This window comes from Xenopus tropicalis, chromosome 5 (genome assembly GCF_000004195.4).
Source record: "Xenopus tropicalis strain Nigerian chromosome 5, UCB_Xtro_10.0, whole genome shotgun sequence".
Lineage (NCBI taxonomy): Eukaryota > Metazoa > Chordata > Amphibia > Anura > Pipidae > Xenopus > Xenopus tropicalis.
This window is the reverse complement of record NC_030681.2, coordinates 140,424,921-140,451,035: the sequence shown is the minus strand read 5'-3', so window position 1 is coordinate 140,451,035 and position 26,115 is coordinate 140,424,921. Positions and strand designations below refer to the sequence as shown.

Below are 26,115 nucleotides of genomic sequence, written 5' to 3'. Positions count from 1 at the left end.
GATTTTGCCCAAGCTGGAAGTCTTCATTTTGATGTCATCAACAAAGCCTCCTAATCTGGGTAACTGCTCCTTGTGATGTCATCAACAGATATAACCCTTCCAGCCTGAACTCTGCCATTACAGTTACGAGACCGAGAGAGACAGGTCACTGTCTTTTTCTTCTCCAACTCTTGACAACATTAATTTTTTATTATTATTCTGACTCTATTACAATTATGTCACTGACAATCTTACGGCGACTGTACGCATGGATTCCAGTTTTTCTGGTTGCAGTCATGTTTGTCGGTTCTTATTATATTTTCGTTGTGGAACTGTGCTTTTATACCGTCACTTCCATAGCGGAAAGAGTGACATTGCTGGTCATTTATAATATTCTTTTTGCAATGTTCCTATGGAGCTATATTGTGGCCGTTTCCACATGCCCTGCTACGCCACCCGAGCGCTTTCACTTTTCCCAGCGTATGAAGGAGCTAATCGCATTCGGAAATACAACAGGAGAATTTGGGGAATTGATACGGAATGCAGCGAAACAACATCCCATCCACACATTGACACATGAAGGAAATATCCGGCTTTGTGACAAATGCCTGCTGATCAAACCAGACCGGTGTCACCACTGCCGCGACTGCAATACGTGTGTGCTGAAATTTGACCATCACTGCCCATTGCTAAACAACTGCGTGGGATTTTCAAACTATAAGACTTTCCTCCTGGTTGTACTTTACGGATGTCTCTATTTCGCATTTGGTGCTGCGGCATCACTTTGCTACATGATCATGTTTTGGACTGGAGCAATCCCAGATAGTCCTACAAAAATCCCCATCTTGGTCATGTTTTGTATTTTTACATTTATCTTGCTGCTCCTTTTCCCATTCCAAGTATTTCATTGCCACGTTGCTGGGAGAAATAGGTCCACCATTGAGCATTGCTATTCTTCCTTTACTAGAAATGGACTGAGCAGAGACACCTTCTCTCTTGGCTTCTGGCAGAACCTGAAACAGGTTCTTGGGGATAAGAAGAAGTGGTGGTTAATCCCTATTAATACAAGATTGGGAGATGGGTGCTCTTTCCCTATTCAACACCAAGCCACAGTCTTTATAGCCAATCAACCCTGATTTTCTGCCATCAACCTTCAACGAGAGAAACAGTTGCTACAATTTCAACAGCCTCCTTTTTAAGACAGTAAAATGATTTATTGCTGGGGTCTGCTATTATCAGAAAAGGCTTAGAAGCAGAGAGCCACCTCGGCCCCAGAATATTTCACTTGAGATACAGAGCAGACCTATTTGTGTTATGCTTAGGGTTGCCACCTCTGCTGGCTAACAAAGCCGGGCAGGAAGGGGGGGGGGGGGGGGGAACGTGACGTCATGGGGGGCAGGGAGGAGGTGGGGTTGTGACGTCACGGGCTGCCTGGGTCAAAACCGGATAAGTGGCGACCCTAGTTATGCTGTAAAATCCAAATGATGGAGCTAAGGAGAATGCAAGTCAAAATTTAAAAAGCTTACTGCCCAATAGTCCTCCTATTTTCATTTCCTTACAGTAAAATGTGAACAATAAAGTTACTTTTATACAATAACATTTAGCATTCAGTACTTAGTTATTGGGGAAGGAAGGGGGGCGACAGGGTGGGAAAACTGAGAAGGGGTGTGTAATACCTATTTCTAAGCCCAGGGTTATCCAGTGGTACCAAAATCAACCCTGGTGGGAGCATTAAACAACTGTGTAGATGTTTACCAGCTCCCATAATATGTTTGTAGCAACCCTGTATTATTTTATACCGTCAATTTCCATGTCTGAAATGTGAAGTGTGAAGCCACATACGGAGCCACTGTGAGAGCATTTCCCACCCCCTGCAATACCGCCCAAGTGCTGTCACGTGTCTGAGCCTATAAATGTGCTATTTGATGTAGGTACTTGGCAATGTGCTGACTGGCCTACTGAAACAGCCCAATAACCCGCTGGCAGCACTGTGTATTGTGTAATATGGGCAGAATATGCCCAGCGCTGCCCGTGTTTAGGCACTGAGTGACATTTCCAGACCAGAAGGTTCCCCCTACGGTGACTCTATTGCTGTCTGTCTCACATTTGTTGCTGCTACACGGCTTTAGTGCCGGATAAGGTTTTGGAGACAATTTCATACAGTCCTTTAAAAGTTCTCTTGCTTGTCATGTTTTGTATGTCTATATTTATCTTACTGCTCATTCATCTAATTCAAGTCTTTAAAGGGGTGGGTCACCTTTAAGTTAACTTTTTGTTTGTTTTACAATATCCAATTCTAAGCTACTTTGACTTGGTCTTCACTATTTGTTCATTATAGTCTTTTACCTTTTTGCCTTCTTTTTCTGACTCTTCCCAGCTTTCAAATGGGGGTCCCTGACCCCAACAGCCAAATAATTATTGCTCTTTAAGGCAACAATTGTGTTGTTATTATTGTGTTGGGTTGAAAACCCCACAGACTGTTCTTCCACTTCAGCTTATTCTTCCGCTTTTTCTTCTTCTTCTTCTTAGCGCCCCCCATTTTCTAAACACTACTCCTCCTACAGTTTTAGGGGTACAACACCCAAACTCCCCACACTTCTTCTCCCTATAGCAGAGCAGGTTGCTTGTGCTTTTCTAAGCGATTGTGCCCCCCGTCTTTTTGCCGCTTCGACCCCCCAATTTTCCCATTGACTTTGACAGGGAAGATTTTCAAACTGCTGCCACTCTTACAGCTTTGGAACTGTAATTATTGATTGTATGATGCCCAAAAGTGGGCGGAGCTGTGAACAGCCAATCAGATTTTACCTATTGACTTGGCAGAAATCCACCCCGCTGCCATTCTCACAGTAATAACACCGGGGTTCCCAAACTTTGCAGGGTTAGGCACCAGGTAACTGTAGTTTAAGGTTAGAAAAAGTGGGCGGAGTCACCAACAGCCAATCAGATTTTACCTATTGAATTTCAATGTGGAAATTCAACCTGCTGCCATTCTCACAGTATTAACCCCAGGGTCCCCAGACTTTTCACAGTTGGTCAATAGGGGGCTGCAGGTTTAGTTTTGAAAAGTGGGTGGAGACAACAACAGCCAATCAGATTTTACCTAATGAATTCACTGGGTGACTATGTATACAGTTTTGTTCTTTAACTATTTATTCTAGGCTCCGTAAACTTTGCAGAGTTAGTGACTGGGTAACTGCAGTTTCAGGTTAGAAAAAGTGGGCAGTGCCACTAACCGCCAATCAGATGTCACTCATTGACTTTCAGTGGGGAAATTTAAATTGCTGCCATTCAGACACTATTAAAACCAGGGTCCCCAAACTTTGCACAGTGGCTTTTACTATATAACTGTGGTCCAAGGTTAGACAAAGTAGGCGGAGCCAACAACAGATCAGATTTCGTTCAGTGACTTCACGTTTTTCAACCCAACGTGAAGTTTGTTCTCAAACTTCCCTTTCTAGTTACTTTTTATTATTTATTTTTCTATTATAACTCAGATCACAAATTCCTAAGGGAGGGGGGGGAGGGAGTTTTGATAAATGCTGATAAATTATCATATATAGGCAGCCTGCATAGGAAGGATTTATCATGCCAGTAAATTCTAACATTATTTGTTTTCTAAGGCCATTTGAAAGCCGGATAGGCCATCTCCCATAGACTCCAATATAAGCAAATAATTCAGATTTTTAGAAATGATTTCCTTTTTCTCTCTATAATAACAAAACAGTACCTGTACTTGATCCCAACTAAGATATAATTACCCCTTATTGGGGGCAGAACAGCCCTACTGGGTTTATTTAATGGTTAAATGATTCCCTTTTCTCTGTAATAATAAAACAGTACCTGTACTTGATCCCAACTAAGATATAATTACCCCTTATTGGGGGCAGAACAGCCCTATTGGGTTTATTTCATGGTTAAATGATTCCCTTTTCTCTGTAATAATAAAACAGTACCTGTACTTGATCCCACCTAAGATATAATTACCCCTTATTGAAGGCAAAACAATCCTATTGGGTTAATTTAACATTTATATGATTTTTAGCAGACTTAAGGTGTGGAGATCTAAATTACGGAAAGACCCCTTATCCGGAAAACCTCAGTTCCTGAGCATTCTGGATAACAGGTCCCATACCTGTACTCATAAAGGCCTCATTTTGTTTGCTGGAAAGACCATTCCCCCCAGGGGTCTGTATTATTAGCCCCTGAGTGGTAGTTCCCCTTAAAAAATATAGTTACATCCTCAACTCTCTTAAGGGCCCCCTCTGCCACACGGCCCCTAGCTGTAGCAGCCTATGAGCCCTGTGGGACTTGTCTCAAGTACTCCTCCTATGAAGAGCCAGTCTTTGCATTCCTCCCTTTCACACAGGCATTAGAATGATCTCACTTTGGTTTGTTATTTCATGACACAAACCAGTAGTTCTGCAGCTTTGCCTGTCCCTGCCGGCTCTCACTATGACTGATCAGCTCTTCTTCAGGATTCTTCCTTTTGCATTAACAACTGGTATCAATCAATCAGTCAGCTTCAAGATAGACCCACAGGGCTACATACACGCACATACTGTGTATATAAATATGTATTTGTGTGTGTGCTTATGACATATACACACACATATATCATGCACTGAGGGAAAGTGATACCATATTAAAAATATTTCCATTCAGGGTTCAATGAATTCCTTAATTCCTCTAATAATTGATGTGGCACTTATATCAGATGCATCAGGTTATTATAGTGAGCCTACAAATGTACCTTGCCGGTGTGGCTCCCCTAATCATATGGTAGCCCTATTATATGTGAAATGGTAAGTAATAATCCCCCTCTCCCTGGGGGGCGCCACAATAAGGCCATTATCCCTATGATACCATACAGATAAATCTGTGACAGTTATTGGTACATTTGATAGCTTTGTGTAACAATAAATATATAAAGCCTTTTCTCACATTTATGGGGCACAATATAACCTGCCTTTGCTCTTTCTTCTCTCTTTACCTTGTTTATTTTTAATCCATTGACTGTCCTCTTTTTATCCCCTCCTGTGTCCCCTTGAGTGTCCTTTCCCTTCTCTGATCTTTTAAACATACAAATAGCCATTTAGTTTACTGCTGGGCACAACAGGGACTCCTTGCCCAACGCTCTGTGCAAGGAAATCACTATTCCTAAATACTCTATGTAGGAACAGTAGAAAAGTTATTGGATTTATGGTTAAAACAGTATATGTATTTGCCCCCCTAGTGTGTGTGTATTATTGTTGAAAGACGGCGAGGCAAGAAAATAATGCTTTTTGTTTTTAAACTTTTGGCTTTATTAGTTTACTTTTATACTGACCACATATTGCTTAGAATTATTATTTTATTTTTCATTTGGCAAAATTTTATTTTTGATTCTACACCACCTTTAAAGGAGAAAGAAAGGTAAAAACTAAGTAAGCTTTATCAGAAAGGCCTATGTAAATACAGCCATAAGCACTCACAGAAACGCTGCACTCCTATGTCAAAAGATTTGTTGTGTCTGTTTTCCTGTGCCAGAGACACGCAGCTCTCTCCCCTCTCCTGCTCCCCCTCCCTCAAGAATTCTAAGAACTCACTCCCCCCCTTAGGAATGTGGATTTGAGCCAATCAGCAGGAAGCTGGCACCGGTTTTGCTCTTGGTGCAGGAGTGAGGCATTATGGGAACTTTCTTTACACAGCTCAGCGTTTTTTCTTCCTGTTTGGCTTCAGATCATCTGAACGGGAGAAATATGGGGAGACTTAAGGGTACTATTGAGAGTACTGAAGGTATGCCTGCAGCTTGAACTCTTTATTAGCCTTTCCTTCTCCTTTAAGGGTAACTAAAACCTTGCCAGTATTTGTTGCCTGCACACAAGCCCCCCAGTCACTGTCTACTACCTGGCCCCCAGTTGTGGCTCCAACATTCACATTCTAGCTTTACTGGGGTCACAGAGTTTCATTTGCTCTTACTGTCCTGCCTGCCTCACTTTATTTAGCATTAAATCTTGTTTTTATTCAACCAAAACTTGCCACCAAGTCAACATCCAAGGGGTTGGTGAACAACATGTTGCTCACGAGCCACTGGTTGGGGATCACTGGTCTAGAGGAATAAAATAACTGTGTGTTTTTTGTGATTTGTACACCAGCCTCTTGCTTGTAAAGTGAACATATTCTTCAAATAAGCTCCATGCTATGGCATCAATGACACTGTGAATCAGCAGAATGTAGAAGAAATGCCAAGCCAGAATAATTGATCCCTTCTACATCATTAGCATTCATGATGGCCAAGGGTTTGGTGTATCTATCAGCCGAATGGTGAAACATCTGAACGCCTTATGCCTTCTTCTGCTTGTGAAGTTGAAACTATATCAAGTTGAATCCATCAATATTACATTTGCTGGACAATTAAGCAGTCTTTGCCAGCAGTTTATCTACAGCTACAAGCTGGTAAGGCAAGGTCAGGCAGCTACATGCTAAAGTGATCTTATTAACTGAGAGAGCAAGAAGATGTGTGGCTAAAATCTTTAACACAACTTATTGTTAGTATTATGTTGTATAGAAAGTCTAAAGCTTCCACCCACAGCTGTGGCTATAAGACTATTCCTGCTGCAGTAACAATTCATCATAAAGACTTTTAGTCTTAAGCTGGCCATATGCTAAAAGATCTGCTCATTTGACGAGCCTCTAAACAAGTGGATCTTTCCCTGATATGCTTACCTTGAGGTGGGTGATATCGTATTGATCAGTTGATCAAACCACATTGATGGGATGAAGGCCGTCAAGGCGAGGACCGTGTCTACAAGCCAATGCTCTCCTTGCTCTGATGGGATCTTTAAACCTGTACGATCGACAGCCAATTTTTGGCCAGACATAGTTGGGCAGGCCCATATTTCCGTAAGCATTGAGCTGTGTATGGCCACCTTTATTCTGGCTCAGTTATTACGTTCTCTTATGATCATACCATATGCAAACCAGTCCACCATAAATGATATTTCTTGGAACATACCATCATACACTATTTGATGGTAAGGCTAGCTAAATAGAAAATAACACAGGACAGTGGAGAGAAAAGGTGCAAGGGAAAGGAATGAAGAACAGGTTGAAGATAAAGGGTGGCTAGGGAATGGGCGGTGGCAGCAGGTAGCTCAGTCCCCTTTTAGAAGCGACCAGGATTCTTGTCAGACCATTAAAACAGAAGGTATCCTTGACCTCAAGTGCCTAAGTGGAACTTTGAGATAACTAGAACCACATGCTTTATACCACAGTCCATAAACTTTTTGTTTATGTTAGATACAAAATATCTGACATGGCTTTTGAGGTTTATGGCTTGTCAGTTAACCAGAGTTTCCCTACATTTCCCCCAGCTATTCCCAAAATGTATGTTAAATATACTTCCCAAACTGCGATCTTCCAAAAAAGGGGTATTGAGCGTGTTTAGATTTGTTGCCTATAGAACAGCTTGTCATCATTTATCAGATCTGACATACATGATATATCTGCAAAGTGTCCCTGAAGAAAGTTGCCAGAATCTTTAGATGAAGGATTGTTAGGAAACAGTAGCTGAGGTCAGGACTGTGATACAAAGGGGAGCCAGATACCAGTGGGAATCCATTTCAATATAAGAATAACAGAAGGCTGAAATACTAATGAAATGTTCATGGTTTTACACACAACTCAACCCAAAACTATGCAACTGGCTTATTGATTGTCATACAGGTGAGATGTATGTCTTCAAAAACCCTTACCCAACTGTAACCTTCACAAGTCTCTCAAGCTTGAAATCCTTTATTCTTTGCCACTGGACACTTTGATTATGCTCTTCTTTAATCTATATATGTCTTAGACTAACAGTGTGGGCACATGGGGCAGAGGAGAAAATGCCGCCTTGATCCTTTGCTTTAGAGCTTACATCTTGAACCTGACCCCTCCGTGCTCGAATGCACCATGAAATGAACATTTTCCTTCTTATAGAGATGTCTTGTCCTCTTTGATGAGTTTTATGCAAAGAGAGGAGGACACTGCTGAAGATTTAAAATTGAAATCTGTTTTTTTCTTCTAGGCAGTCATTGAGGAAAGAAATTCTGCTCCGCAGACAGTCATTGTATCTGCCTCGCTTTATAAATGCCGCCGTATGAAAATACAGCCGAATTGTTCTTGCTCTGCTCTTTGGGTAGAGCTTTAACAGACCACACTTAATGCATTTGACTAGTGAATATAAAAAAAAATGAATTAAAATTAGAAGGGGGGACAGTAAGAAAAAAAAAAAGCATGGCTGCGCTTTTCTCCCCGCTGTTATAAAGCGACGCGGAAACCATAATCTTATATTTTAGCTTCAAGTTTTCACCACTTTTCTTATTAGATTGCTTTAATTTGTATTCATTTATTCACGACGTCTTCCTCGCTCTTCACAAAACTCATTTCACCGTGTTCCTTCTCTCCCATCCTCATTACGCCTTTTCATTTAAGGTCTTCATCATTTTGGCCTCTGATAAAAATGCCCCATATATTGTTCCCTTTTAAAAGTAAATGGCTGTTCTACACAGATAGATGCGATATGGATTATTGAGCCATTGTACACAGAAAGGCGCCAAATGGAGCCAATGAATAATGATGGGGATGTCTGGAATTGTTTTTTTTTTTCTCCTATACTTGTGTTCCAAAAAGAGTTGAGTTCTCAACATAATTCATTAATATTTCCACCCAAAAAAAAAACTGTTTTGAATGTGCTTTCAAAGGATTTCACAGGTAATAACGTTGGGTCTGATTTAAGAAACAGCACAGACTTGATGGTGCATCAGGCAGTGAGCAAAATGCAATTTTAGACGCAATCACCATGTTTTTTTCCACAAGCTCCAGTTTTTCTTGGAATTAATGCGTCATAGTAAACAATCTGAGCTTTGAATCGGATGCAGTTGTGCTGTATGCTTCACTGCTGTGTGCGATTAGTCAGAATGGATGCAACTGCGTCTACGTTTTGCCATGGATGCGAGTTTGTTGAATATTTTCTCAGTCTGTCTGGTGTTAGTTCTGGTGTTCAGCATGCGAATGACATCTGTGCCCGATTCTTTAAACATTTTTGTAATTGATCTTTATTATTGAAACTGTTAAGGCTTGAAGCTACAGACCAGGGTCAGTGCTGATGGGATTTGCTCTCTCAGTAGGGGATTTCCCAGACCAGGACTTGGCAGACAGGCAAAAAAAAAAGTTGACATTGAACTGGTTCATGAACAAACAACAAGTATTTCAGTGATATAAAATAACATTTAATGGCTTAAATTTAACAAACAATTTCAAATAAAACAAACCATACTATACCAAACAATGGAAAGGTGCATCCCAGTGCCTCATGGTACCTACTGTCCTAACGCATTTCGCACCAATGGGTGCTTCATCAGAGGAGGTGTGGCATGTTAGTGTCACTTCCTTTTTTATACCCCCAATATATCATTTACACAGTGTACAGGGTTAGTGCCAAGCCCTGTAATAAGCTCATATTATATCGGCCATTTATAATATACATATCCAAGGGTTATAGAAACTACCCTACACTCAGCCTTAAACATAAAAGTGTATAAAAATTAAAAAAAAATACAAAATAATACGAAATATTTTAGCCATTACAATAGACATTGCACCTTATGGGACTAATGTGCACTATGAATGTATTCAAATGCCTTTAAGGTGCAATGTCTATTGTAATGGCTAAAATATTTTGTATTATTTTGTATTTTTTTGAATTTTTATGCACTTTTTATAAGAATATATATGTTTCAGGCTGAGTGCAGGGTAGTTTCTATAGCCCTTGGATATGTATATTTTAAATTGCCGATATAATATGAGCTTATTACAGGGCTTGGCACTAACCCTGTACACTGTGTAAATGATATATTGGGGGTATAAAAAGGAAGTGATACTAACATGCCACACCTCCTCTGATGAAGCACCCATTGGTGCGAAACGCGTTAGGAGAGTGGGTACCATGAGGCACTGGGATGCACCTTTCCATTGTTTGGTATAGTATGGTTTGTTTTATTTGAAATTGTGTGTTGAATTTGAGCCATTAAATGTTATTTTATCTCACTGAAATACTTGTTGTTTGTTTATGTATTGATTCCAGGGCCTATCAGTGGGATATAATTTATAGATTCCCTTTCCTAATCTATTCTATTGCATTCAAACTGAACTGGTTACTGTGCATGCCTTCCCTCTTCTGCTTTGATATTTCATATCTGATACCATTGGCTTTCAAGATTCAGCCAATCCAATCAGTGACATGCAAATAAAGCAGGAGATGGAAGGCATGCACAGTAACCAGTTCCGTGTCAACTTCCAGTTTGGGTAGAATGCAAGTTGGAGTCGGTGATTCCTTTCAAGGAGATAGAAGAAAGCAGAGGAGAGAGAGTTTTAGCAGCGCTGACCCTGGTCTCTAGCTTCAAAACTAAACATTTTAAATAATAAAGATGAATTACAGAAACGTTTTTTGTAATTTCTTCAAACTCAGACTGTTGTCTGAAGGTGAACATCCTCTTTAATTGAAGTGGAGGGCAAGGTCTGACAATATTAGCTCATATACCCTGATCTAGAAACGTTTAACCCTGGAGCAATTCCACCATATATGAATGGTGGCAATATATATCTATATATGCCTTCCCCACAGCCTCTAAAGCAACACTGACTATAACAGTAGGTATAAGCATACAATGACTTTGTATCAGATTCCACTGACCATGTATTCATGAAACTGTGAGCCATAGTGTCCTAGATGAATTGCCAGTTTCATTCCTCCAAAGCATGGCCTGTACCCTTTTCCTTAGCTTATATATAGGAGAGGGTGCCTCTGAAAGGACTGGATACAGCTGGGATAAAGCACCTTTAGAATAAGTATACGTGGTGCATATTGTTTTCAGTTGTATGGACTGTATGTTAGAGTATGCATCTTGTTGTGTTTGCATCTGATGTAGCTGCATAAAGCTGAATCGTTCACCGGGGGGAATTGAGGTTTTTTGTTTTTTTTTTTTTAAATTAATTTGGTCCGAAAGGCTTTCATGTGGAAGCCCAGGGTTACTTATTTGTGTTCATGAACCCATAAGGAGAAAGCTTAATATTAAAGTTACTTCTTCCCTTTTTCAATTGTTTGTGAGAAAAGTAAATGTGATGCTATGGTCTCTTTATTGCAGGGTTTAGGAGAGGAAAGTACAAACTGGCTATTGTGCAAGAAGTGCAATCCATATCAAGTCGCCTTCAGTTACATTCCTTAAGATTGTATTGTTAGCCAGCCTTTCCATTGTGTTCTTGTTTGTGTGTTTTATAAAGAGAAAGTTCAAACTAAAACTGCAGGTTAACATTGTAGATTAACAGCTGTTCTTCACCACAACAACCAAAGATTGAGTCTCTGTGACGCTACATTTTGATCATTGCTGCTACTTGTTATTGCCTATATTTCTGTAGGGGCCCTATCTTATTCACATGCCTGCCAGCTTCTCTCACTACACTAACTGATACCCTAGCAACCATGGAGCAGTTGAAATATAGAACTGGAGTTCTGCAGAAGAAATACCAAATCCAAAAAGCACAAATAAAGAAAAAATAAGCCTAAATGCAAATTGTCTTATAAAACCACTAAAATGTCATTTAAAGCATAACTACCTTTTTTAATATGCAGCGCGTCCAACAATAGTAGGTAGACAACCTCAGGTTAACATTCCATGTATAGGTTTTCTACCATGTCTTCTGAGAATCTCAAGCCATCAGCGTACTCCATAACTGTTCTTCTGATTTCATGTTGCTTGAATGTACAGGCTGATGCTAAGGCTCCGTCAGTGCAGTCTGCAGATTTATTGCAACGAACAACGGCTACGACTATGAAAGTGCTGACTAATACAACCATGACCACTAAGGCTGTGCTGCATGCTGTGAGCGATGGGCAGTGGTGGAAAAAGTCACTAACTTACCTCCGACCCTTGCAAGTAAGGATTCAGCACCATTTTCTACCTTTTATATTTGTATATATGATTTGCTGACACATTGCTAATGGTACAGGTAAGTGTTTATACTGACATAGCTTTGTCCAGTCTCCATGGAAGCTCCTTCCATTCTCCATGAAGGCTCCCTCCAGTCTCCATTGAAGCTCAGTCCAGTCTCCATTGAAGCTCAGTCCAGTCTCCATTGAAGCTCCGTCCAGTCTTCATTTAAGCTCCATCCAGTCTCCTTGGAAGCTCCCTCAAGTCTCCTTGGAAGCTCCCTCCAGTATTTATGTGTTTTGCATGTTTTACGTTTTTTCACTTTCCCCAAACTTTTCAACTCTTGTGCACAGGTCCCTTTACACCTTCTGTTTGTCATGATATTATTATAAAGTGCTACATGTAATATGTTCTGTAATATGTGCGAATGATGATGGTAGGTAGTGGACACAACTGGAAAGATAAGGATGCAAATATTAGAAGCTGAAGACCAATTCAAGAGTTGCTTGCAATATCTTAATCAAAGTTAATGTTAAGGTCTCCTTTCCCACTTTGCTGTTTGCCGCTGCAGGCGTTATGTGATCCAAGCATTTCTGGTTCACAACAAAGAACCTGAAGATGTAGGATGTACCGCACTGGGCACTTAAGTACTATGATCAATAAAATATACAAGCACTCTAATCAAACAACTGGGATCCTAGAATGAAACTTCTGCCATTGTTGTCTGAGAAAATCGGTGGAGTGTGCTTATGTATCATATTGATTGCCTTGTTATTGGGACTCTTTGTGCAGCAGAGCATGCATCGGGTGCCGGATAAGTACTGTATATGAGTAGTCCAGACAGAGAAAAGGACTTCTTCATGTTTCTTAAATACCAGTACTGTTGATTCATCGATCTATGGAAGACTTATACAAGCATAGCTTCCACTGTTGACAGAGTAGTAGGTGATTAGGATGCCTGTTGAAAATGAGGGGAGAGGCAGGGTGCACGGCCTACTTTTTCTCTACTTATTGCTAATAACCATCTTTACACCAGTCTCCTGCAGGCACCTTCCATTCATTGTGGTTCCATATTCCTACATTGCTTTCATTCATCTTCTTTCTTTTCAGCCTCTTTTCTTTTTTGAAAGCTTTAAAAAAAAAAAGTTCTCTGCCTTTCCTATTATTATCTTCCGAACACGTCTCTCTTGCTCTTCTCCTAAAATTCCTTTCTTCATTTATTACCCACCAAAGGTCCAATTTTCCATAAATTTAAAAAAAAAAAAGAAAAAGAAGCTGTAAACGGTGTTATTTTTATTTAAAGCACAATAAAACATTTTATGATATTTTATGTACTGATCTTACTTCACCAGCCTAAAGTTTCAGCCTCTCTATAACAGTAATAATCCAAGCCTTTAAAGTAATGGAGCTCCCCATATTGGATTTTGTTAGGCGTGTCGGTGACACTGCACATGCTCAGTGAGCTCTGAGCAGCTGTTGAGAAGCTAAGCTTAGGGGTTGTTGCAAATCATCAAGCAGAAAATTAGCTTGGCCTTTCATAGAAAGTAATGCTACATGGCTGATTATTATATTATTAAGCTAAATTAACTATTATTCAGCCTTGTATTGTTACATTTACAGTATATTCTATATATACAATATAGGGTGACATTTATATTCTATATATACAGGATAGTGTGACATTTATATTCTATATATACAGGATAGTGTGACATTTATTTTCTATATATACAGGATAGTGTGACATTTATATTCTATATATACAGTATATAGTGACATTTATATTCTATATATACAGGATAGTGTGACATTTATATTCTATATATACAGTATAGTGGGACATTTATACTCTATATATACAGTATATAGTGACATTTATATTCTATATATACATAATAGTGTGCCATTTATATTCTATATATACAGTATAGTGTGACATTTATACTCTATATATACAGGATAGTGTGACATTTCTATTCTATATATACAGTATAGTGTGACATTTCTATTCTATATATACAGTATAGTGTGACATTTCTATTCTATATATACAGTATATAGTGTCATTTATATTCTATATATACAGGATAGTGTGACATTTATATTCTATATATACAGGATAGTGTGACATTTATATTCTATATATACAGGATAGTGTGATGTTTATATTCTATATATACAGTATATAGTGACATTTATATTCTATATATACAGGATAGTGTGACATTTATATTCTATATATACAGGATAGTGTGACGTTTATATTCTATATATACAGGATAGTGTGACATTTCTATTCTATATATACAGGATAGTGTGACATTTCTATTCTATATATACAGTATATAGTGACATTTATATTCTATATATACAGTATATAGTGACATTTATATTCTATATATACAGTATAGTGTGACATTTATATTCTATATATACAGGATAGTGTGACATTTATAATCTATATATACAGGATAGTGGGACATTTATAATCTATATATACAGGATAGTGGGACATTTATATTCTATATATACAGGATAGTGTGACATTTATATTCTAAAATATATTCTTTGCTCTTATCTGACAATTCAGCATTAATGTTACGGCATTCAGGCACCTTTAAAGGCACCCAATTAAAATCTTTAGTGCTGCCCGATCGAGGAGACAACCGATATCCAAGGCTTTTACCGATATTGGTCGCCTCATCTCCCATCATACACATACAGTTTATCGTACGAAACCAAGTAAGTAATATCGGTACACGTATGCCCACCTTTAGAGTAAACGTTGGGTGTAAGGTTGCCACCTGGCCGCAATTTTACCGGCCTAGCTTTCAAGGCCATGGCCTGTAAATTTATATTCTATATATACAGGATAGTGTGACATTTATATTCTATATATACAGGATAGTGTGACGTTTATATTCTATATATACAGTATAGTGTGATGTTTATATTCTATATATACAGGATAGTGTGACATTTCTATTCTATATATGCAGTATATAGTGACATTTATATTCTATATATACAGTATAGTGTGATGTTTATATTCTATATATACAGGATAGTGTGACATTTATATTCTATATATACAGTATAGTGTGACATTTATATTCTATATATACAGTATAGTGTGACATTTATATTCTATATATACAGGATAGTGTGACGTTTATATTCTATATATACAGGATAGTGTGACATTTATATTCTATATATACAGGATAGTGAGACATTTATATTCTATATATACAGGATAGCGTGACATTTATATTCTATATATACAGGATAGTGTGACGTTTATATTCTATATATACAGGATAGTGTGACATTTCTATTCTATATATACAGTATAGTGTGACATTTATAATCTATATATACAGGATAGTGTGACGTTTATATTCTATATATACAGGATAGTGTTTTACAAATATAAATAAGTGCAATTCTCAGTGTATGCTCCTCACTTCAGATACCTCGTGTCCCAGGTCAAATAAAATTCAATAAATAACTCCAAAGTGCCCTCTTCTGCTTTAGACTTAGCGATGAGGTCTTATGAGGAAAAGAAGAAAAAAAAAAAAAAAAAAAATATAGTGTAATACTGTTATTACTTCACAATGTGCACTCTCATGTGCTTTTTAACACCAGTGATGACTTTTACTTATATCACCCTTTTGTGCCCAGTTGTGATATCCCTTTCCGATTGCCAATCTACTTACAGACCCCCTTGGGTTTATATGGCATCCAATTGGTTCACTTGTAGCTCACGACTCTCTGCTTTCCCACCTCTTAATTTCAGGCAGTATTAGGAACCACTTCACATAGGTAAATTTCCAACTTTAGCAACTTTAGGTTAATTCCACGACCTTTCCGCTTCCCTTCCCCTTCTGTGCACTTACTGTAGGATAAATGTATACGCCATATGTGTAAAAACTTAAATACTTTAATATAAATAAAACTTCCCAATACACTCACAAACAGAGTATAGGATGCGCATGTCAGGAGTCACTGGGATGGATCAGGTGGCTGCTCCTTTTTTTTCCCTGTTCCCGACCTGCAGGGGGTCTGTAAGTAGATTGGCAATCGGAAAGGGATATCACAACTGGGCACAAAAGGGTGATATAAGTAAAAGTCATCACTGGTGTTAAAAAGCACATGAGAGTGCACATTGTGAAGTAATAACAGTATTACACTATATATTTTTTTTTTTTTTTTTTTTTTTTTCTTCTTTTCCTCATAAGACCTCATCGCTAAGTCTAAAGCAGAAGAGGGCACTTTGGAGTTATTTATTGAATTTTATACAGGATAGTGTGACATTTATATTCTATATATACAGGATAGTGTGACGTTTATATTCTATATATACAGGATAGTGGGACATTTATATTCTATATAAACAGTATAGTGTGACGTTTATATTCTATATATACAGGATAGTGTGCCATTTATATTCTATATATACAGGATAGTGTGCCATTTATATTCTATATATACAGTATAGTGTGACATTTCTATTCTATATATACAGGATAGTGTGACATTTCTATTCTATATATACAGTATATAGTGACATTTATATTCTATATATACAGGATAGTGGGACATTTATATTCTATATAAACAGTATAGTGTGACATTTCTATTCTATATATACAGGATAGTGTGACATTTCTATTCTATATATACAGTATATAGAGACATTTATATTCTATATATACAGTATATAGTGACATTTCTATTCTATATATACAGTATATAGTGACATTTATATTCTATATATACAGGATAGTGTGACATTTCTATTCTATATATACAGTATATAGTGACATTTATATTCTATATATACAAGATAGTGTGACATTTATATTCTATATATACAGTATATAGTGACATTTATATTCTATATATACAGTATATAGTGACATTTATATTCTATATATACAGGATAGTGTGACATTTATATTCTATATATACAGGATAGTGTGACATTTATATTCTATATATACAGGATAGTGTGACATTTATATTCTATATATACAGGATAGTGAGACATTTATATTCTATATATACAGGATAGTGTGAGTGGGCCCCTAAGCTCAGGTAAGTGACAGCAGCACAGAGTATGGGCAGTGAATCAGCAGAAAAGAAGATGGGGGGGCTACTGGGGGCATCTTTGGGGGCACAGATCTTCCCTGCTAAAGGGCTGTGGTTGCCTTGGGCTGGTACAGAAGCACAAAACACAATGTACAATGTCTAGCCTACTTCTTTAGTTAGGCTTTAGTTCTCCTTTAATCTCAAGCCAAGCCACTAGTAGCCAAACCTAGATTTCTGTTCTGTTATTAAACATCTATTGGATTACCTGGGTTAACCCATCCTGTGCTGGCTGTTATTTCTGCAGGCTCAGGAATCAGATGACGAAGTTATTAAGAGCACCACTGGAGCTAATGTGAGAGTGGGAAAACAAGGTTGCCATCCTTTTTATGAGTCTTTAATCATCAATCCATTTATTGCTGAAGTAAGTATATGTGTTACGCAAGCTAAGGGAAATGCCTTTATCTCTAGTAATTTAGATAACAGCATTAAATGCCTTCCAGTGGGTCTGAAGGTTTAATTAAATAGACCTCTTGTTCAATCGTCATTAACTTTTTTTTTCTTCTATCAAATAAGTACCTATTTAAAAGATTACAAAGGGAAGTATTTTTCACCCTAATTAATAATTCTGGAGTTTGCAGCTTTGAACTTTTCGATGGAGGCTTTTTATGTAATTTATAGACAAATGAACAAATTAAACAAAATTAAATATAAGTGGTCTCATTAGTGAGTGAAACCTTGTAATCCTTGGTGTCACTGAGGGAAATGCCCAAATCTCCTGTCTGTGTTGTTACCTACAGTATAGTTCAGCCTTACAGAGGGAACAGGTAAGTCAGGGGTCCCCAACCTTTCTTACTCGTAAGCCATAGTCAAATATAAAAAGACTTGGGGAGCAACACAAGCACCATAAAAGTTCATGGAGGAGCCAAATAAGGGCTGTGATTGGCTATTAGGGGCCTCTATGCACACTATCAGCTTACAGGGGCTTTATTTGGTAGGAAATCTTGTTTTTATTCAACCAAAACTTGCCCCCAAGTCAGGAATTCAAAAATAACTCCCTGGTTTGGGGGCACTGAGAGCAACATCCAAGGGGTTGGGGAGCAACACGTTGCCCCCGAGCCAATGGTTGGGGATCCCTGAGGTAAGTGATAGGTGCTACTGTAATAGACATAGTACAACCTACCTAGGTTACACCACAATAGTAGTTTAAAGACAATACCCCAGTTGCTAAACAACATCCTATATAGGTGATACCAATGACCCTCTCATTCCTTGTTTGCTATTTGTATGCGTATTTTCATACAAAGTTCTTTGTTTAAACCATAACCACATCCACTCTACTAATGTTAAGAGCTGAATCGTCAGATATGCTGGTAGAAAAAAAGGAATTCTTTGCTCTTATCTGACAATTCAGCTTTAATGTTACGGCATTCAGGCACCTTTAAAGGCACCCAATTAAAATCTTCAGTGCTGCCCGATCGAGGAGACAACCGATATCCAAGGCTTTTACCGATATTGGTCGCCTCATCTCCCATCATACACATACAGTTTATCGTACGAAACCAAGTAAGTAATATCGGTACACGTATGCCCACCTTTAGAGTAAACGTTGGGTGTAAGGTTGCCACCTGGCCGCAATTTTACCGGCCTAGCTTTCAAGGCCATGGCCTGTAAATTTATAATACCCTTAATATGAGCCCCTGCCCCGACTCCAGTCTACCCCAATTTACCTTCCCCCCCTTCCTCCTATAATATAGAAAGGTGGTAACCCTAATACCCTAATTGGGTGATACCCCAATATCTGTGGCATAGCCTAATACATATATAGGTAAAGGAATAGCTGTGGTGTAGCCTTTTAGAATGTAAGCTATATTGGGCAGGGCTCTCTTTACTTTGTGTATTTCTGTATTGTATATTGGGTGTTTTTAGAGTATAGGATAGGTAACACATAGTAGCTGTGGCATAGCTTGTACCATTTAGGGTGAAGACACATAGAGCTACTAGTAGCAGCTACTTTTTTATGGCTACTAAATGCCAGAAAGTTTCCTGCCATAGACAATACTGAGAATTGCCTCTGCTAAACCACATGTAGAGACAATTATCAGTAAATGATCAGCGTCTATTTTAGTAGCCACGACAAGTAGCTGCTACTAGTAGCTCTGTGTGTCTTCACCTTTAGCCCAACCTTGCTTTTGTCAGTAAAGGCCTGAACCTTGGTTGAAAAGCCCCTAATGCTGCCCTAAAGCTACTAAATAGCGGTTTGCTCCTCCAGAGAGCCTGCTACTGTCTAAGTAGCCCATAATGGGAACTTGGGCTATTTTCACATGGGACATTTTGATTGTCAGTACTAGTGTGGTAAAAAAAATACCTGATGCCCACCACAATCTGCTTCCCATTGATTTCAGAGCTGTGCAACTTGCCACCCAAATACAGATTTGGTTAAATGTCTAATTAGAGAAAGAAAACAAAAAAAATGATAAAAAAAAAAACCACTGCTCTATTTGGTGATAATAAAGTAACTAAGGCCCGGGCAACTTCAATTAGAGAGTGGTTATCATTGGCTTTGAGTAAATCCATACATGACATCTGACTTCCAAGGCAACTTCAGTGCAGAATTAATACCTCAAATACAAAGGTTTTTACCACATCAAAGCAGGTATGACAGTTCCCACTCAGTAGTCAAGGGGCTCAGCCAAAGCCTTAACATCATTCGGGACTGACGGAAATGTCCTTTTATCCTGGCCCTTCCAGGCAGCTGCGCTGTACTCATGGATTGTGTATAGGAATAATAATGTGCCGCTTTCCCTTTCCTTGTGTATGTGCATCAAGAAGATAAATCAAAACACCCAAGTCCTGCTTGTATTTCATTCACCTTTATCTGCCAGGCCTTCAGAACACAGTTTGGATTTATTGCCACCTCCTTCCACTGCAGTCTGTTCAACTTGCTGCCCTGACATTAGTGATCTTTTTCTCTTCAGAACCATTCTTAATGATGCTTTGTCAAGATATGGAATATATATATGCGTCTGAAGGTTTTATAGCAGTAATACATTTCTGAGTGTCAACCAACCTTATCAATCAAAGGTTCCCTATAGAAATACTTGTCTACAAGATGTGACCCTTTTGTCCTTGTTGCTTTTGATATTGGAACAGAGTGAAGCCACATACGCCACGTACCAGCACAGTCCCCGGGAAAGCTTCGCTGAAGTGCTTCTAAGGACAGGCAAATTAGCAGAAACAAAGAGTGAAGGCGAGAGCTTGTTTCCAGCGACTGAAGGTAAAACACTGTGAATAATGTATTTGTGTAGATGTGTATGGATGAGAAGCATTTGTTGTCTCCTGTTGGTAGGTTGGGCAAAACTTATTGCCAATTGGTGGAAATGGGCATTTGCACTTGTGCCATGTTGTTGGTAAATGAGCCTTTCTAATCTAGTTCTAGTCTAATTCTGAAACACATTCTGTTTAAATAAATCCGAATGTTTCCATCTCTCAAGAGCTGTCTCTCTGCCAAGAGCTCTATCAGGCTTCTAGGAGGGATCAGAAACCGTACTAATGTCATAACAGAACTTTCTTATTAGTCTTTTTATAATTTGGGCAAAAAACAAGTCTTCAGCAACAGCTTTTTGACCAAAACAAATCACTAACTGTTAATGCATATTCATGTCCCAAGAACATACACAAAAATTATCCATTGCCCAGTTGTCCAGGTTGGATGGTAAAGTTGAGATGGTTTGTTTCAACTGAAGAATTCTGTGCATTTTTGTTAAAAGTTCTGAAGTTCAGGCAAATCCCATTGTGAATCCTGGCCTTGCACTTTATACATCTCTACTAATCAGACCCAGTTGTCTCTGGTTATTAATAGCCCTTTCTAGTCAGACAGCTGCCCAGGGTAGTATGAATTGGGAATATAAAGTTTAGAATCTTATATGGGGGGTTATGTAATAAAAGGCACTACGTTTGCAGTAACCTTTAGGAGCCAATCAGCAGGCAGCATTAACTGGTCACCTGTATAAAAGCAAACATCTCATTGGTTGCTGTGGGTTACTGCTCCTGGGAAACGTTTTGCCTTTTATTACATATGGGGATTAGTGCTGTATTAATTATTTTACCCTAGCTTAGGATACATAAATGTCTTTCTCAGAAAGAAGTGGCTCTCCAATGCTCATTACTAGTGATTCCAAACATTATACTCAGAATTTAATAGCTGGGGGCCCACATGTGAATTATACTTTGCTGTACACTTTATAAAGTATAACTGCTTCACAGGCCGGCATTACATAACAATATAAACTGTACATATGATACAAACCTAGTATGTGGTTAGATTTCCAGCCACCCAACATAACTGCAATAGAATAACTGATACAACAAAAATAATAAGGTATAGGGCTTAGCACATAATTAAACCTGAGTAACCAGTATTGAAAGCTTTCAATGTGTTTTCGCTTTTGGCTTAAGGCTGAAGCCAAGGTAGCAATTTGAGCATCTCTCACGCTGTATTTTATTTAGTAATGCCAGGAAACTCACAATTCCTTTGAGTACTGTATGTGTTCTTAAATAACAATTACATTTGTATCACAATCATAGTCTGTTGAGGCTCTTTCCATCCATGATAATGGAAATCCTAAATATACATGTCTAATTAGATGCCATTTTATTTTACATTTCTTCTGTTTTATTGCTTTTTGTCTTACTGATGGCAGAACTCTAATAGTGATTGCACACAGCAAGGCCAGGGCTCAGGGTAGGCAGCAGAGAGGGTGCAACCATTTTGAGGAGTCGGGTGCATTTTGAGCCAAACCAAAGGCTTAGAGTTGCATACCTGGGGGATCTGGTCATGTGGAGTCAGTTGAAGCCATTTTGGATACAGCAAAACTGGAGTACATCAAATGTTTGGGCACTGACAAATCCCCCTCCTCAAAATAGTCAGACAGAAGGTTTTAAACGTCCTTAAATTTACTGTTTTATTATTAATGGTTATAAAAACAGGAATAGACTGGGAGAGGCTTGGGCCTAATGCGTTTTGTGGCTGCAGAGAGCCACTTTCTCAGGGGCCATTTTGCAAAAATGTGTTGGCGGTATGCACAGCAGCACACTCTTAAGGTGCCCATACACAGGCTGATTCTAGCTGCCGATATCGGTCCCTTAGACCGATTCGGCAGCTTATCGCCCCATGTATGGGCACTAACGACGGGCCTGGTTTAAAAATTAGTCGGATCAGGGACCACATTGGCTCATTGATGCGGTCCCCAAACCGATGGACGCCTATACCCGTCATTCTAATTTGATCCTTTGGCCCCAGGGCCACCCATAGGTGGGGATATCGGGAGAAGATCCACTCACTTGGCGACCTGGCCAAGCAAGTGGATCTTAGCGTGTACTGGCAGAGGGTGCATATTGCCACTCTTGCCTTGGGTACCTAGGCCCCTTGCTGCATAGAACATAATCAGAAGTAAGTATGGGGGTATAAATATTTTAGGAACGTTTATATTTTCTTTCCTTGACCTCTACTTTCCGTAGTCCTGAATCTCAGCAAGAGTGAATATAATTCTCCCATTACTATTCATACCTGCACCTCTTGGTTTGGCTGAAACTTGCATTCATCCCAATTCCTTATCGTACGTCACTTTTGACACTTGGAATTGTGATAAATGGCATATTTGGTTTTAGTACGAATAAAACAAATGTGTTTTCTGGCCATACATTGATAATATTAATCCAAAACATTGTATCGCAAGTTTTTGAAAGAGATGTGAAAAATAAATCATCTTTTAGAAAAGCTATTAAGCTCCTCATCAACATTCCCTTTATAATGTACTGATAATATTACTTGTGTCTATGTATAAACACTGTCTGCAAGTAAATGGTACAACTGTGGCATACAACTCACTAAATATATAACATAACAAAGGTAGAAATGCAAAATGTAAAGATGCAGGGTCCAAGGAGGGCTGCCAATATGAGTATTTCTTATTCCATGTTGTTTATTATCTATATCCTGCACTATTCTCTCTTTCTGACTAATAACAACATGGCATCTTCATAATCCTTTGCCTTAATAAGGGATGTTCCTAGTAATTGGTCTGTCTGTAGCTTTAGTATGACTTTCAAAGCATTGGCTCGGCCACTAAGGTCAAGTGCCTGCTCATAGGCAAATTTGAATGAAGGCTTGGAGAACCATCACCACCTCAAATTAACACCAGTGAATTTTCTATGTGCTACCGTGTGTTTTGGGGTCATTATGGATGACTTTGGCACTGCATTTATCCTACAGTGTCTTCTGGGGTTATTATGGATGACATTAGCTCTGTATTTATCCTACATTGTCTTCTGGGGTTATTACGGATGATATTGGCTTTGTATTTATCCTACAGTGTGTTCTGGGGTTATTATGGATGACATTGGCTCTGTATTTATCCTACTGTGTGTTCTGGGGTTATTATAGATGACATTGGCTCTGTATTTATTCTACAGTGTGTTTGGGGGTTATTATGGATGACACCGGCACTGTATTTATCCTATAGTGTCTTCTGGGGTTATTATGGATGGCATTGGCACTGTATTTATTATACAGTGTGTTCTGGGGTTATTGTGGATGACATTGGCAATGTATTTATTCCACAGTGTCTCCTGGGGTTATTATGGATGACACCGGCACTGTATTTATCCTACAGTGTCTTCTGGGGTTATTATGGATGACACTGGCACTGTATTTATTATAGAGTGTGTTCTGGGGTTAATAGGGATGGCATTGGCACTGTATTTATTCTACAGTGTGTTCTGTGGTTATTATGAATGATATTGGCTCTGTATTTATTCTGCAGTGTGTTTTGGGTTATTATGGATGACACTAGCACTGTATTGATCCTACAATGTGTTCTGGGGTTATTGTGGCTGACATTGGCTCTGTATTTATCCGACAGTGTGTTCTGGGGTTATTATGGCTGACATTGCCACTGGCCCCTTTATTAGTTGATTACTTACTGTATCTTTCTAATTTCATCTAGTACTGTGCAGAATCTAACTAATAAATCCAATAGACAGGAAAAAAAGTTTGCAGTTGTATGTATTCAACGGAAGCAATATATTCATTGTGCTGTCTGTATTTTAAAGTAGACTATGGCACCCAGTAAATGACTGAATACATACATAAACATTATCCCGGTGGCTTGCACATGATTTGATGTGCAAAGTTGTTTCTTTCTGCACATTATCCTCTGTGCTACTAGGAAATCATTACCACCCCCACCCCCCCATTTGCACATCTGATAATTGCTACCTAATTCACTGATACTGCAGTGATGCACGAGTGACAGTTTGTGGGTAAATGAGCCATTTGCAAAGATAAGGTGCTGAATTTGCATTTTTATATAACCTCCTATTGAACATGTCATTAGAAGTCACTTAGTTAAGCTGAAACATGAGCGGTACCCATTCACTTATGGATCAGTCATAGGTCAAGCATCTTTAGGCCATAGAGTTGCCACCTGGCCAGTATTTGACCAACCTAGCCGGTACATTGCCAGCTAGAGCTGGCCTAGGCGATATTACGAATGTACTGGGAATGAACTGCCCCTTACATTATAGCTCCTCCCCCAAATGACATCAGATCTCGCCACCCAGCCCAAAGGCCACTATTAGTCATTGAAAAAGGTGGAAACCCTATTAGACCATGGGGGGTGGGGGTTGTAAGGATTTTGAATTCGCTTTGCTAGAGGGTAGGTCAGGGTTCCATGTTTTATAATTGCAGCTCCCAAATTGAATTCCTCCAGTTTGCTCTGTTGGCATGACTATGAAGATTTTCATTCATCCAGGTCATATATCTAGTATAAATAATTCTAAAGCAACTGGACTTGTTACATAATCATTGAAGCTGCTCGGATGAGCAGTGAAACATCTTCAATGATTACTTAACAAGTCCAGTTGCTTTAGATTTATTTATACTAGATACTTTGTTGGCATGGTTGCTTTCCTCTCTCTTCTTTCCCTTGGCTTTTGGGGGGGTTGATGTCGGTCTCTGGGCCCTCTAGACTTATGAGCACTTATATATAGGGCCTGATTCAGATTAAAAGGAAAGTAGAACGTTGCTTGGTAGTAGTTTTCTAAGAACAAATGATCTTTCCGAGGCTTCCTTTGCTGATCAGGCATAATAGAAATGGAAATACATATTTGTTCCAGTGGCTTTCTCTTTCGCACCATTTCCAGACATACACAAGCACCCCCCCTGTCAGTAGTGTAGGAACCCCAGACCCGGTGAGGAATATTGGTAGGAACTTTACTAAAACGCCCCAGCTGTTCCGGTTCCCCAGGTGGTTCAGATATCACAGCTGCACTAGAGATTACTCCGCACATCCCTGTGCCCCGTGCCCCCATGACTGATTGTGGTGCCAGCCTGTTAAATGTCAAACCCCATAATTTATTTGAAGCAGAATTTCTTTAAAATGCCACTGTATGTCCACGCGTGTATTTAATGGATTTGTCCAATGGAAATATAAACTGCTGAAATTATTATTACTTTCCTTTTCTTTCACTTCCCAACACTCTGTGTGCTTACTTGCTCAGTTTGAAGTTTAGCCTTTTCTAAGATGCCATTGTCTATCTGTCAGGCAGGCAAGTCTTCATATTGACTTTACTAGTCTTCCTTAGCTCCTTACCTTCCTCTTGCGCTCTAATTCTATTGCAAAATGTTATTGGCAGCTTGATCAGCTGAAGCGGGACAAAGAGGCAACTCTATAAAGATTCAGCTTCCCAGGGTTACCCTGTAATGAGAAATGCCAATAAATCTTTGCCAGCGCAGGTATTCCCCTGTACTGGGCACAGCCCCTCGTAGTCTGTGTTGAGGAGTATGGGAAATCTGTGCCAGCATAGATACTGGGCCCTATTAATAATTGTTTTTCCCATTTATTGTACAATAAGTAGAATAAGGGAGGGAAATAAGGAATAAAATAGGGCAGGATCCCCAAGTTTTCCAATCCTTTTCCACCCAAAACATTTGGGGTCATCAACAGCCCCCCCCCCCCCCATTTCTATACACTGGTGGGTGCCAATTTGTTTTTGGCATCCCCAAAATATACTAACTGCTTACCTCAGACCCCAG

General features: G+C 39.0%; 1 protein-coding gene and 1 pseudogene across 1 annotated transcript in view; both read left to right on the top strand.

Annotated features, from left to right (window-relative positions):
* nbas (NBAS subunit of NRZ tethering complex) overlaps positions 1–26,115 on the top strand; it is a 425,480-nt gene that overhangs the window by 179,972 nt on the left and 219,393 nt on the right. Inside the window, exons 36-38 of the mRNA XM_002941372.4 lie at positions 11,766–11,933; positions 17,326–17,442; positions 20,172–20,295. Coding sequence (XP_002941418.3) covers positions 11,766–11,933; positions 17,326–17,442; positions 20,172–20,295 — 409 coding nt within the window. The remainder of the gene's footprint in view (positions 1–11,765; positions 11,934–17,325; positions 17,443–20,171; positions 20,296–26,115) is intronic.
* Positions 276–1,272, top strand: LOC116410859 (annotated as a pseudogene).